The sequence below is a fragment of the Aphelocoma coerulescens genome, chromosome 19 (assembly GCF_041296385.1).
Source record: "Aphelocoma coerulescens isolate FSJ_1873_10779 chromosome 19, UR_Acoe_1.0, whole genome shotgun sequence".
NCBI lineage: Eukaryota > Metazoa > Chordata > Aves > Passeriformes > Corvidae > Aphelocoma > Aphelocoma coerulescens.
In genome coordinates this window covers 7,517,019-7,532,648 of record NC_091032.1, presented here as the reverse complement: position 1 = coordinate 7,532,648, position 15,630 = coordinate 7,517,019, and the positions used below count along the sequence as shown (strand labels likewise).

At 42.0% G+C, this 15,630-nt stretch overlaps 1 protein-coding gene across 4 annotated transcripts in view; it reads right to left on the bottom strand.

Annotated features, from left to right (window-relative positions):
• SPECC1 (sperm antigen with calponin homology and coiled-coil domains 1) overlaps positions 1–15,630 on the bottom strand; it is an 84,294-nt gene that overhangs the window by 6,327 nt on the left and 62,337 nt on the right. For 2 of the 4 annotated variants that reach the window (XM_069033057.1, XM_069033059.1), the window contains 5 exons: positions 14,540–14,685; positions 14,250–14,350; positions 13,393–13,474; positions 10,848–10,998; positions 9,828–9,930 (listed from right to left, as the gene is read on the bottom strand). In XM_069033057.1, coding sequence (XP_068889158.1) covers positions 9,828–9,930; positions 10,848–10,998; positions 13,393–13,474; positions 14,250–14,350; positions 14,540–14,685 — 583 coding nt within the window. Of the gene's footprint in view, positions 1–1,440; positions 2,819–9,827; positions 9,931–10,847; positions 10,999–13,392; positions 13,475–14,249; positions 14,351–14,539; positions 14,686–15,630 lie in introns of those variants that run through there. The other 2 variants (XM_069033058.1, XM_069033060.1) reach the window with 2 other exon arrangements.

Genomic DNA, 15,630 nt, shown 5'->3' with positions numbered 1-15,630 from the left:
GGAGGTTCAGCCCATGCAGAATATAAACTTAAATACTTTAAAATAAGTATGTTGAATAAATGAAAGGGAATTGCCTTGTTTTTAATAGCAGCTCTCCCTCAAGTGGCTCAGCTTCCTGCTGTCCCTCCAGCTCATCACAACCCAGACCCCCACAACTCCTCTTGAACAAGCTCAGCGTTTTTAAGTGGATATATTTAAACACATGTCTGAACAGGAGCCACAGCTCTGCACATCTGACCTCTCTAATGCAAAATGGATCAAGGTACCTTGAAAGGCAACTTCCAAAGAGGACCCAAACCTACCCATCTTTAACAACAGCTGCACGAAACTGCAGATCTAATTTGATTTATTACACCCTAACTGGCTGGGGCCATGTTAATAGGAATCTTCAGGCTCTGAGTAGAAAAGTTCTAAACACTTCCTAAGAAACAACATGAGGGAAGGATGGCTCCTTTTAGCATGACCAAGCCTTATGAACAAACAAAACACTCTTGTTCATCAGAAATGCTTCAGCAAAGACATGAAACATCTGGGCAATCTACTGGAAATATGGGTGAATGAGAAGTGTGGTCAGGTCTGGTTAACAGGGAGGAAAGGCATGAATGCCTGAAATTAAAGGCTGCCTGGATTCTTCTGTAATTGCAGGGTGCACCCAGATGACAATTGCACACAGCAATTCTCAATGGGGAGCTGCAAGTCTGAAGTGATTTGCATATCACACTGAGTCCATCTAATGCCAGGAACCTTTCTGAATTCTCTTACCAATCTTCTTCTTTTAAATGGAATACAGGATAAAGTAATGCCTTTTGATTAAAAGAAATCAAAACAGCAGTGCTGTGTTTTGTATGGAGATTAAGTAGGTAGCCAAGACTGGGAAGGAAGCCAGGTGACCTCCTATCCTCCAGCCTGTATTAATATCCCTGGTTCAAATGGTTCAGGCAACTGCAGTCTCCATAAGAATTGCTCTAAATTTCTTTGAAACTTTGTGTTTCTATCCCATAATCCATATTTCTAATGCTTCTCTCAGCATGTCAGCAAGCCATGCATCTTATTGCTGATTACACAGGCATGGAACAACCGAGCTCAGATCACAAAATGCTCTCTGAAAATGCAGTTAAATCATGTAATAACAGCACTATGAACTGAAAAGGAACTGATGCCAGCTCTTTAAAAGTCATGCCATTTACTACATTTCTTTTTATAAAGAATCCCTGCTTCCCATCACATTCTAGGTTCTGCTTGCTCCTTCCTCCACTGCTGCCACAGGTGCTGCTTTGGGTTTACCATTCATCATTTGCTTCAGTAAGAGTGAATTAATGAGCCCTTTAGCAAAGACAAGATATTAAGAGGATTTATGGCTGTATTTTTTTTTTTTTTGCAAAAGCATCAAACATCCATTCGCTACAGAATTCACGTAGAGCAGAGACACTTAAATAGAGGAAATTTTAAAAGGATATTATGCATCCTACACAAACATGTTTCAGCTCCCAACTATTTCAGTCTCAAAAGCCAGAGAAGATACCAAAAAGTCAGGCAGATCCAATTTTCTTACATTAACTTTCCTACTTGAGGCAGACTGGCAAGAATAGGTGGAATGATGCTCTCTAAAATTCTGTGTTTAAAACGAGATCATCTGGACTGGAGTTGTCCTACAGACATGATTCAGAGTGAATTGTAAAATGATCTGTGCACTCTTCAAACTCAGCTCCTTCTTCCCGTGGTTCAGGACCTCTCCAAGGCAGCTTAGCTCTGGTTACTGTGGTTACAAAAGAGAGGTGGTGCTGAAATAGCTGAAATTTTCATGAGAATAAAAAATGAAAGTAGTAGCAAATGGGAGACAGTTAAGGTAATAGTGATAAAGTAATTCTGGAACCTCCCATTTCCTTTGCTTGCAAGGCAAGATCCTACTGACACTGAAACCATCCCTGCAACCATGCAGTGAGTAACCACACAGCTCTATTTGTGCCTTCAGGTCTATTGCTCCTTTTTATTTGCATTTTTACATATAAAGACTGACTTTTTATAATGAAAACAAGTTCTAGTGAACAAGGACTGAGAGCAGCTGCTGGCACAGCATGTAACACACAGTGGATGAATTTGGACCTTTCCTAGCAAATAATGTGAGTTGTTTTGAATGTAAATAACCCCGTGACAACATCCTCATTAGTAGAAGACACCTACTCCAAAGGTCTCACTAAAGGTTAGTAAAGTTACAGGGGTTTGTACATATTCCTTGGTTTGGGTCTCAATTTATTGCTTTGCACGAGAGAGAGAGAGAGAGAAAACGTATAAAACTGATTTCCAGGGAGCTGGTTGGTTGTTACACAAACATACAGGACCAAATGAGAGCTGGCCTAAGCAGAAGTGATTTTATGGATGTGTCTGGGTCATTTCAGAGATGAGGTAATGGTGACAAAAGATATTTATCAAGTGGTATTTCTGTAATTTCCACCACTCATATTCCATGAAAAGGCAGAGCAAGAGTCAGTTCTGTCTGGAGAGGCAGAGGTGGATTACACAGCAAGACCAGGGATTAAGGAGTTCTCCCTCTTGCAATAATCCCATTAGATATTGATGAGTTCTGGGTTTTGCTCTGTGTGTCTCTTGTGCTCCTCAGCCTAAATGACCCTTGTGATGCTGAAAGGCAACTCCCTGCTTGCCACACAACTGCCACTTCCATCAGTTTTCTCACCAGCTCCTATAAATGACACTGCTGCTGAATGCCACGGAGAAGAAACAGGCTGGGCTGAGCCCCTTCATTCCCAAGGCTGCAGCAGTGAAGATGCAGCAGCACAGCTCCAAGGACCACACAGATACCCTGGGGAGGAGGGGAGGGAGAGAGGGAGGGAGGAATTAGCTCCACTCTGTGTCCAAGACAGCAACACAGCTACTTCCTGCCTGGAGCCCTGGTGCAGAATTGCTAATGACCACACTGGCTGCTCCCACAGCCCTTTCTAATTATCTGTATTGAGAATTCAGAGATTAGGCATGCCCTGGAATTCCTGGGCCAAGGGGCAGGCTGCAGACTGTAGCAGGCTCAGGGTAGAGGATGGAAACAAGGTGGGGAGAGGTCCCACCAGCAAAGGTTACTGGTGGACCAGCAGCAGGGCCCAGCTGTCTGCCAGTTAAATTCCCAGTTTGGAGCTGTTCCAGCTGGTGACCAATCAGTTCAGTGTTTTCACTGATTGTCCGTGCATCCAGGCAACACAAGGGAAGCATCTTGGACTTTGGGATGGACAGAATGTAAATGCTATTTTTAAAATCACCCAGCAGGACAGAAAGTTACGCATGAGAGAGCTGCATTTATTTTATCCCTCCAATCAAGAGCCTTCATTTACAGGATAAAGCCCTCTGTGTGAAAAAAGGTAGAGCTTGGCTCAAGTTATTTGGCTACCCTAGGGAAGCACATTTGTGCACTGGCATCACTGAGAAGAGGGTTTGCACATTGGTCATCAGCCTGGTTATTCCCAACATGCCAAGATTTGGCTGCTGCATTTTAATTCCAGACACCAACCCTGGGTCCAGCTGGGACATACAGACAAACTGCATGTACACATCCAGCCATTAGTATTTTTATTTAGGAAAATAACACTTTTTTTGCTTGCTCAGCAGGCTCTGGCCAGCAGCCTCTGATTCTGGAAAAAAAATTGGGACTATCTTGATATTTTCAGCCTGTATTTTCATGAATTAAAATCTTTCAAGATTGCCCTTTTTATCAGAGAGCATCTTTCCAAATATTACTGCAGTTTACATCCAATTATATGGTTCTATGACCTATATTTTAACTGCTAGGAAGATCAAGGCAATGCTATAATATAAGAATACCAAGGTCACAAAGATGGTCCATAGGAGACTTGGGAGCAGAATTCCTCACCAATGTATTGTCGATTTTTATTTAAACACAGGAAAATCTCTCCTATCTGAAGAGCTATTAGCAAAACTCCTTTCAACTTTTGTACAGACAGGAAAAGTCAACATCCTCCTCTTCATCAAAGATCAGAGAAATGCAGAGAGAGCCAGAAACTTCATCCACTTCTCAGAAGCTCCCAGAACATACTAATAACTTCCTGAGAAAAACCCATTGCTCATATATCCTGCTTCTAAATGTTAAAATGTGACAAGTGCTGTGGACACCGAGCTCTGGAAGCTTGCACAGCCTCTCAGAACAGAAGGGCTGCCACTGGGACTTCAGGGGACGTGTCACTGTTCACCAGAGCAAACAAGGCTGTGTCACTGGTGTGACTCAATGCTTTTTCCTGCTGGCTCAGCAGGCTCTCATCTCAGGCACACAGGTTGGTGTGGTACAAGGGAAATCTCCCCAGCCCTGCCCAGAATAGAAACTCTGCCATGAACTGAATGAATGAATGGATGGCTGCCATGCCAGTCTGGAGGGGGGTTCAGTGCAGGTGTTTTTCTTCACCCACATCACACAGCCCAGGAGTTATTTGTTTTGCTGTTAATCTTCACAAGGCCACAGTTCTGTGGGAATTCCAGCCTTTCCAGGCTGCACATAAACTGTGCAGAACAGCAGATGGGATTTAGCTCCTTGCTTAGAAAAGTGAACCTGTTCATCTGTTCCTCAGTGTTGCTGCTGAATTAGGCAATGCCACTGCCTACCTCCTTCTCATGACCAGCGAAATATTTAGATAGAAACCTGGTTAGTTTAGCCAGAAACCTGAGAGAGAGATTGATACAATTTGGAAATGCACTGAAACAGTTTTAGGCTACTTGTTGACAGGAATACAAAATGTAATGTAGAACGTGCACGTCTGGTGATTAAGAAACCACTGAGTTCTCTTCTGTATTTCCTTAGGACAGGGCACAGCTGTGCTGGGATTCTCAAGGCTCTAAAACTAAGCTCCATTATACTGCTGTCAAAGGAAGTGTTTGTGTGAGCCAAGTCCCAGGAATTACATTCTGACCAGGTTCAGAGGGTTGATCCCGGGTTTTGTCTCACTCAGCTCTAATTCTGGTGAAGAATCAACTCTGCTGGAACCACCAGCCTCATCACCAACCCTGAGGATTGTGGTAGCATTTATATATTTTATATATACATATATATATATTTACATTATTTACACAGCTCTGTTCACACTCTGCAGCCCAAGATGATGCCTGTGAGGCAGAATGCTCAGCTGACAGTTAGGAAAGATTAATGCCTAAGGACACAGAGAATGTCAGCTCCTCACACTAATGACGTACAAAGAAGTAACAGACTTCTTGTTTCTAAATATAACCCTTATTTTCCAGAATAAAAAAGAAATCTTCAGACATGGATATGTTGAAGTACAACTGGCCATGAAGGAGGATCTTTTGAGATCAGTTGGGATCGCCTATAAAGCAGGTCCTCACAAAGTGCAGCCCCAGGAATGCACCTGCTTGATGCATGAGCAGTCCAAAAATTCCCATCCTGGCTGTGTGACCCAGCAGAGTCCATCTCCCAAAGGAGAATGGTCCCATGACCACCTGACCAGAGGGAATATGTTATGTCCATCTTTGTGCATCTTTGGGTCACACTTAATCCATGCTGGATCTCATCCAGGCAGCAAACAAGGAAAAAAAGCATCAGAAAAAGCAGGGGCTAACAACATGGAATAGGGCTTGAGAACAAGGAGGCTTTGGAGGAAATACTGCCTAGCATAAAAAGAAAAGGAATGTGAATTCCTGTGAGAAAAAGCAAGCCACAAATTCGTAAACAAAAAGCTGGTATTAGTTTAAACTGAACACAAAAGGATAAAGAGCTTTATATTACACCCACTGCCAAACCACCAGTCGAGCAGCCTCTTGCTATAGTTGCTTGACAAACAGCAAATACTGCAACAGCTTTATTTTCCTTCCTAAGCTTTTGTATCTCTGCCCCATGAAGAGCTGCCTTGATCCACAGCTGGGGCACTGACACTGCCATAGGGAGGTGATACAGTGCAATGGCTTGAAAGCATGAAACACAAACACTACAGCTGGCACTTCCCTTTATCGGTTCTAGGACAATCCTTGTCTGCTCCTATTTATCACTCTTCTACCTGAAACAACCACACAGCTTTACTGCAAGAGATGGTGGATCTTCAACCAGTGGTGGATCCCAAATAGGGCCTGTTAAACTAAACATAACCTGGAACAAAAGAATAACCATGAAAACGCATGGGAGGGAAGAGCCAGTCTCAGATCCTCTTTTCCTCTGTGCCACAGGAAGGGCGTGTAGTGGTTGGAAAGAGCATGAAAATAGTTCATTTAAGCAAACCATATTCATTAACATGGTAGCAATTCCTTCCCCTCTGGAGAGAGTGTGTGGCAGAAACAATAACCCTCACTTCTAACGATCACGGGTTAAGCGCCTCTTAAAGTTCAGTGTTTTCACAATGCATCTGTGAATAGCAATAGACTTTCATCTAGAGAGGTTTGGCCCCTTGACAGATGGTCTCCACAGAGAGAATCAGGGCACTTAAATGACACCACAGTCACTAATGACATGATTATGGAAGGTGATAATGCAACAAGAATGACTCTCAGCAGCTTCCAGGAGTTCCAGCTCACAGGAACTGAGCCTGTTAGAAAAGAGGCACCCAATTCCTACTTCACACTGCTGCTGGGATGTATCATCTTTTTAAACAGATGAAAAAAAACCCACAAGACAACAGAGAAAAAGCTATTTTAACACAAATAGCATACTCTCAGCAGGCTTTGTGGTTTAAAGGACTTGTGGTAAATGACTTTCAGAGCCACAAAGCATTTCTCAACCCTGGTCACCTCATGGCCCTACATTACACACCATGATGTCAACAAACTCAGAGAGGCAGAAGGAACAGCCTGTGTATGGCTGGCAAAAGAGAGCCTGTGCCAGTGCACAATTCTTATAGGGAACCATAGGTTAGATTAGTTCCTTAAGGTGGAGATTTTCCACCAGGAAGTTTTGCACAAAGACACTGAGCCCAAAGCCTGATTTCACCACAATTCTTGTTACTACCGAGATTTTTTTAGCACCTCCCCCGCACAGTTATTCAGAATCAGTGGCCAAAATGCCAGATAACATTCATCTGGGCACCAAAACATGACAATTGAAACAACATGATGGATCATACTCCAGTTTATGCAATCCCACTTTCATATTCTTTTCTCCCAGTCATTAAATTGAATTTCCACTTTATTTTCACTCTAGTGATTCTGTTTTCATGTTCCCAATACTCTTTCTCCTTAGTATGCATATATTTTTGATATCAAATCCTTGTTTAAATAAGGATCTTAGAACTGACATAGCCAATTACAGAAACATAGATGCTTTCAATGTTTCCCTTCAGTTACTGTAAACTCATGCAATTTCTTTTTTTTAAAAAGCAAACAAAACCCTCCAGGCCACTGCTAATTTGTGTTGCACTTCTCCCAACTCACCCCAGTGTCCCTGGTTTGTTTTACAAGATTGCCTCCTGGGGAACACGCTGAAGTTCAAAGCCAGGGAATGTTCCCACTGCAGTCCATGCAAGGACACTTTATGGCTGGACTCGATCTTAAACTAAATTAAACTAAATGATTCTATGTTTGCCAGGAGCAGGATGACAATTTCTATCTACAGCGTAAGTTTTGTGTGAATTAAAGTGTTTAAAAAGTGAAGTCTCGTGTGCTGGTCCCTAGGTCTCATCCCCAGATACCTTCCTAGGTCCCAAATTCAGCTTTCCTCAGGGAATCTGGGACATGGGGAATGAGAGTATCAGTTATTCTAATCCATTTTGCTCATACTGCTTAATGAAATCATAATTTAAACAGAAAGGAATCCCCCCTCTTCCCCCTCAGCTCAGATGAGGAAGTGCTATCACACATTTTGCCACTGAAAACAGAAGTTAGGCGGCCAAGCAGAAAGCTTTTTATGCTCTCATTCTACTGTGGCACAGGGCTGGAAAGAGTTTGCATCCAAACTTCTCCCTGGTTCTGGGCTTCATGTGAGGAATTACATGACAGATTATCCTGGAATTTGCACAGATGATGCCTCACAGACAGGGGTGTTATCTCTGGGAAAGAAGTCATGCACGTCATCGGGGTTCTGCTCTGTGCAGCTCATTACCTCATTCCACCCTTGCAGTGGCTGAGGCAGGAAGGAGGATGACGTTCTTTACTCCACTTCTTGTACACAAGGATGATAAAAACTCCCTGTGGAGCTTAACATCAGCCTTATCATGGGAGTGCAAGGGTCTGGGAAAAGCAAGTTCATGACGAGTTAGTGAATGCACAGCAAGGAGTGCAATGGCAATGAGAAGCTGAGGAAGAATGTCCAAGAGAGAGTCCCTTTAAACAAAGCAGTGAAGGTAGAGAGGCAAAATTCTCACCATAAATCAATACTGTGATTGGGCCTTGGTTTTTCTGACTTTAATATCTACCCTGAGATGTCATATGGGCCTCTATATTTGCAAAGCCACATCATTATTTCTAAAGTCAATTATTTTTAATTGACTAAGTTCATTTAGTCGAACTTGGGTGTAAATCAGAGAAAGAAACCTACAGGCTGATGCTCAGAGAACACTTCTAACAGTGAACTCATCAGAGTTAGATTGTTTTAAGAGAGTGGAAGCAGCTCACCACGGGTGCCATTTCAAACAAAAAAGGGCAACACTGCCAGGAGAAAGTGTTATTTGAGAGAAGGGTTTGCTGGCTTAAGAGAAATTAGACTTGGAAAAGCTGTATTTCATTAATTGTTTTCTGAGGATTGCATGGGAATGTTCCCACATACTTTCAAATCCAAGCCCAGGAGAATTTTCGTAGAGGAGACAGAAAATAAATCATCACAGCATAGAACACACAATCAGCACTGTAGCCTTTGAAGCAGTATCACAGAACTGGAGGCTAAACTCTTAACCCTGGCCTTATTCTTTCTAAGCTGGGTCTAAAGTCAAGAGCTTTCTCCAGTACCTGTCCTTCTGGGGAACTGCTGCAAGCCAGATGAACAAACCAGTGCTAAGAAACAACTGAAAGGAAAGCTACTGTCTTCTCTTCCAAACTCCTGCACCCTGCAGCTAATGCCTCACAAAGAGCTGGCTGGGAAGAAAAAAAATATTTTATTATTGACTTTAAAAGATGGAGTCTGCTTTTATTAGAGACTTGCTCCAGGGTGCACATCATGTGGTGATAACTGCTTTTGTCTTCTGCTCCAAGTAACAAACAATATTATTCTTCAGAAAAAAACCTCCCAGCATTATACCAAAACCAAGACTTCCCTGCACACCCAGTACCTACCACAGGATGGAATATTGTCTGTAATTGCCTTCCTTGCAGAACCAAAAGCTTAACTCAACTGCACACCAACACCAGCCAGGCAAGCACAGCAATGGCCATGCAAGACCTGGACAAACCATTATTGCTGCTGAACAGTGAAAAGCACTCTGCAAAGAAATGAGACAGCCTCAGGCAGTCTTTGTAAAATCAAGGTGCAAACTTCATTTGGTCAAGGCCACACAATGAAATATTTCTTTGGCTTTGCAGACAGGACTAAAGAACAAACTCACACAATAATGTATTGCCCACAGAAACCTATAGAAAAAATATTAGGATGTACTTTCAAAAACTGATGCTAAATTGAGGCTGCTGCACATACACACTCTGCTTCTCACCACCAGCAACCTTTGGTGCAGTAAATATTTTGGTGGCTGTACACAAATTACTTTTGACAAGGCAGTTTTGGGGACTGCAGTGTTAAAGAAAGGACTGAAGGAAGAGGATGGAAACACCCCATGGAACTAAACATGCAAAAACCAACACACAGTAATATTCATATTTCTTTGAAGTGACATTGCTTACTGCACACCTGTAGGAAAGTGATTTAAGTAGAAAGGTACCTATTCCCTTACCTGGTAACCTTCAGTCTTCTTTTGGCACCATTTCAACAAAGCATTCCTCTTGGAACCCCCATACTCCCGAGCCAGGGCTGCCAGAGGGTCCTTCCTCTCCACACTAAACCAGGGAAGAAGGGAGAAAACAATAAATACATTTGAAATCTCTTAATTTTTTACCAGTGAGTAAATAATATCTGTATGACAAAGCAGAATGGCAGCACAGAACATGAACATAAACCAGACTGAATTAGCTTTTGGAGCTTGCATTTAGTATTTTCCTTTACACAAGGCAAATTCAGGTGATGTCACTGCACACAAAGAGCTTAAAAAACAGAACCTGTGGATATCCAGTGGTGTGTGTTAACCAAACATTTCTGCTCTTATTTTCATCAGCTTTACTTATACAATTTTCAAGTAATCTCTTTATTTTATATATTGAAAACTAGGATTTAGGGTGTAAAATTGAAAGAAACTGCCTAAAGAATCTGTAACAGCAAGGTCACACCCAGTTGAGCTGCTGCAGAACAAGTTCTTGAATAAGATGAAAAATGTGAAAGCTGAAGGCAGTTGAAGGCCAACAATCAAAACACCCACATTGTCTCCACTCTACAGCTTCTACTGGTGGAAATAATGGTGGCAATCACAAGGAAAATATATGTTTTTTCTCAGGAGAGATAAAAATTATGTGTCCAATTTCCTTCAACCCTCAGAGCCTTTGGTTTTTAGCTCACCACAACATGAAAAATGACAGTAAGATAATGAGGGCTGACCACATGTACACGATGGAATTCCTGGGTACAACTCAGTAGCTGCTGAAAGCTTGCTATCCTCATTTCCTCATTTCTCATCTTACAGATAACTGTGATCATTACAATTTAAATTTTGATATCTGGATCTGACAGAACCTGGTAATTCCCAAAAACCAGCCAGCAGAGTCTGCTCTGGAGACAGGGTCCTCCAGATTAAAATATTTATCTTGGTGACAAGGTAATGCTGTTGGTCTTTGCTGTTTTTCCCAGGAAACTGGGCTGGCACCTGAGTTTGCTTTGGGGTTTCAAGCAGCTGGGGGTAGAGGAAAGCATCCTGCTGCTGAAGGCCATCGGGGGTTTGCCCAGGGATTCCAGGGAGGGGCTTTTGCGGAGGTAATGGTCTGGTTTCAGCTCTTCATTTCTCCCCTTCAGAAGGTCTGTGGGAATTAAAAAAAAAAGCTGTCAGTTTGTAGCCTGAGGAATTTGATTAATCACTGTGCTGCCACCCCAGCACACAATATGTAGTCTGTTGTTTTGATTCTAAACAAATGTACTCATTTGTTCATTAAACACACATGGGGCTAGGAAACCTTGAGCAGATTAGAGGTGACCACAACAAGGAATGGCTTTGATGATTTCAACAGTACAGGCTGCCTGGTTTCCTGTGATTGATACTCCTGCTGGGGGGTAGGGGCCTCAGGTGAATGAAGGGAAATACCAAAATCTACAGTCCTAAAGGTTCAAAAGCTGAGCACCAGATATCTTCACCAGATGACTGAGCAGCCCTAGCACAATGATTTATTTTCTGCCATTAGTAGACTTGTAACAAGAAAGCCTCTGGTCTCCTGAATACAACCCAGGGAAAGGCACTTATTCCACATGGTGTCTGGCATCCACTCTGACAAAACTTTGGGAAGGCTCAATATATTCCCAGCAGATGCATCTGTATTTTTCTTACACGCATTATGTATATTTACAGAAAGTATTTATGATATATATTGTAATACAGTCAAAAGGAAATCACTGCCCATCGATACAAGAGGTGATGTAAGAAGCCAGGACTGCACATCATGTTCTCAGAAATTAACTGAATATGGGACACCACTTCTTCTTCTCTTTTTTAGTCACCTCCCTATAACAATTATCAATTAATGCCATATCACCAAGGTGTGAATTCCCTCTTAGCTTCAGCTCCCTTTGACTTACTTCTGGGTGCTAGAAATTCCAGATGGAGCCAGTAAACCTCTGACTCTCAAAGATCACAGCCAAAGACCAGCTCTGGGTGAAGTAATCCATGCTCCTCTCCAACTATGTAACATTTGGGTCATATTAGGGACATCACAGAACCCTGCTGTGACACTGGTCAGATGGAATCAGCCAGATTTTTATTATGGAGACTACTTCACTCTGAATTTCCTTGGGGATAATTTTTGATTCAGTGTTGTTTGCATAGGGCTTGGATCAACTGCCTTCTAGGATTATTTAGATTGGAACCAGAGCTATTATAGCTTTACAGTGAGTAAGCCTTTGCTATGGATTATTGGAACTAAATTAAATCCAGGTACAAAGAGAAGCTGTAAATACAGGAACTTGTTAGATAAGCAATCATAAATTTTTACCATACAATGGCTTATAAAATATCTGTTGATTTTAACAGATTTTCACAGAACAACTGTCTATGGGTTATAATAGAAATTATCCACGGCCCAGAGTGGGATATTTATTGTCAAGGACTGGCATTATATTACACAGCTGATAAATTATTTCACTCTACAGTAAACTGGTAGAGATTAAAAAGGTCTTATGTTGTGTTTGGGATCTATACACTCATGCAAGACTTCCTGGAAACCAACTGATACAAGTAAATAAACCCTGTCCATTCCCCTAGACAGAAGCAGACACTTCTGCTTGCTTAGCATTTACTCCTGCAGGAGAAGCCAGTGACACACACAAGATGTTACTTGTTTTTGCTGCCATCTACCCTATCATCTGTTTTGCTGTTCTCCATCTCTGAGTGATGGAAGTGGAGCCTTGGCAGAACATCTGAAGAATCTAAAAATGAAGCCAGGTTCTAATTTCTCCCCTGTATTAGCAAACAAGTGCAGAAAATCCAGGCTACCAATCAAGAAGTTGTGACTGATTTTTTTTTGTCCATCCCTGCAGTTTCACTACAGGAATATAATATTTCATCTGTCCTTAAAAGTTCAAGAACCTGTTGTTGCTAGCTTTGATTCCAATGCAACAACTACATTCAGGACCAGATAATCAAAATAAAGGGCCCTGGAGAAAATGGGAAACAAACAGTGGTAGAAAAGAATATTAAATGACGAGAGAACAAAAGCAAAGTGTGAAATGAAAACAAACTCATCTCTTGAGAACTCTCAAAACAAATTATTTCCAGCCCAAATATGACTGCTCCTAAAAGACTCACATCGGTATCTGAAATGTTTGATGTATTTCAAATGAAGCTCAATTTAAAAACAAATAAACCCTCAGAAGACAGTGCTTTGGGCTTGTTCCAGAGACATACATGTTGAACAAAATCCAACCCTCTCCAGTTCCACAGTGTGGATTAGAGAGGTGCCGTGGATACTTTGGAATAAAGAAGGCGAGTTTGTGTTGGCAAACCACCATAAATCAGCTATTTTTTAGTTATGATCAAGATGGGAACAGAAGCACAACAAAATTAATAAGGTCTGTAAAACAAAGACACTTTCCAGGTTTCCTTTGACCATGTAAGAAGAGGAAAAATGGCTCAGGCAGAGGCCAACAGTTAATAACAAGTTTAATTAACAAAAAGAGGCAGTATCTGTACATTTATCACAACTTACCTGCCAGAGGGAGGTCTGACAGATCTGTGTGTCTGGCAATGCCCTTGCTGGCTGGCTTGGCATTGTTATAGACAGAATGTCTCTGTGAAACAAAGGTACAAAAGGTAATTAAAGAAGTACTGGCCATCATGCTGAAATAGGTGAGCAGAAAGAAGTTTCTGCTATCTCAAGATCACAAAGCACATGGAGAGACATGAAAACCTTTCAGCAGGATATCAGCTAGACCTAGAGCTGGGTAAATAATCATGACAAATAAAAGGACACAAAAGGACAATATTTTACCTGGTACTACATTTGCTCCTGAACCATTTCACACTTCTATTTGTACGATTTTTTCTCTCGTCAAACACAATTTAATGTCACAAACCAAAAGTAAGGATGCCTGTGCTCAACCCTGACTCTGTTCCCAACACCTTGAGTTGTATGTCAGGAGGATTCTCTGCAGCCCCAGCACGAGTTTTCACATTAATGTCCCATCATCAGGCATTAATACAAAGTTCCCAGACCTTACTGGATAACTGGGAGCACACATCTTGGAAACTTCAATCCCATGTCTCCCAACTCACATGCCAGCTCCCTTGTTCACTGTGACGTTTCTGGAATCTCACTCCCAATAACTGAAACTCTTTTCTGGTCCATGGTGAAAAAAGGTCAGAACTGTATTCCACAGAGTTCACTGAGACCTCTAAGCTGAAGTCAGGACAAACTCACTTTGATCCTCTTTGTTAGGACCACAGCATTTGATGTTCCACAGCAAACAAACAGATGAGTTTCTCCTTCCCCCTGTCAGCAGATGCTGGAGACAGCACTGTGTCCACCTCTTTTGTTTCTACAAGGACAGAAAGAGCTCCTTGTACCTGCATTGGGGAAACAGCAGCTGCTGGGGCTGTTCTCACTGGAATTCCACTGAGAGGGCTCCTGGGCACCTTGTGAACAGGGATATTTTGTCCACTGCTACCTGCAAGGAAATAACATGGAAACATCTGGATTTCAGACCAAATTCTTGTCAGAACAGGGAACCACTGTGTAGTGACACTCCACAGGTATTTATGCACCAAGCACTGACAGAAAACACCCATTCAGAAGCAAGAAGCAGAGCTGCTCGCTGCTAGAAAACTTTTTATGACAAACTACAATGTTCAAATACCTGAGCATCCCAAGTCAAATGACTTTATCAGTGACTTCACAGTGGCTGCAGATTCTGGGGGCGTGGGAGATGCTCTGCTGAGGCAGACCCCTTGCCAGCGGTTGGCTGTGTCTGACTCCAGAGAATCCACCTCTTCAGCTGCCAGCCTGCAAAGCACAAACCACAGCAAAGTCAGGGCCAACAGGAAGTGCAAGCAGAGATTAAATGTCTTCACAGGTAGCGAGGCAAATCCAACAATGTGCAGGTTTTTCTGCAATGCCCAGAACAGGGACCACTCACTCTTAGAATATTCAGGTTCTTTTCTTGCAGTGCCTGGCAAACACTAAATCACTGAGTCTAACAAACTTTTCTGCACTGTTCAACATTTCATCCCCACTCCCAATCCTCACACAGGAAGGAGGATTTTCATAGGAAAAAAAAGCAAAGCAGTTTACTGATGATTACTCAAAAGTCTCATCAATTACCTGAAGATGGGCTTTCCATACAGCACAGGTGACAAGAGGCTACTGTGGCTCTCAGTTTATAATGAAGAAAGCAACCAAAAAGCAAATACACTTCAGAGTAAAAACTCAACACTTACACCTTATCAACAGAGACATCTGCTGAATAAATGAACCCTCAATCACAGTCCATAAGGACTTATAAGGGAATTAAACTGTTCTGTGCTTCACCATAGCAGACACAAGAATGCCAAAATCCAATGGCTGGAATGAAGATAGACAAATCAAACAGAAAGGGTTTCATATTTTAACAGGACAGATAATTAAGTTACTCCTTTGAAAAGAAATTCTGAAGTCAAGATCAGGTGCTGGACTTACAGGAAAGCCCAGAGCTGTGTTAAACATCAAATACAATCATACAGTGAAACTGTTACTTCTGGTCAAGTATTTTACATGATATTTTTTAGACACTTACCTGTATTTCTCAGGTAGATTTGGAGTGCAACTACCTAGCTTTACGTTAGGAAAGCTGCAAACAAATAAACTCTAGTCATGTAAAAAGAGATTATTTGTACCTCTCCCACCTGCTCAGAACCTGCACAGGAGCTGCTGAGCAGCAGGTTCTGAGCTATCACCACATCTCCCTGTATT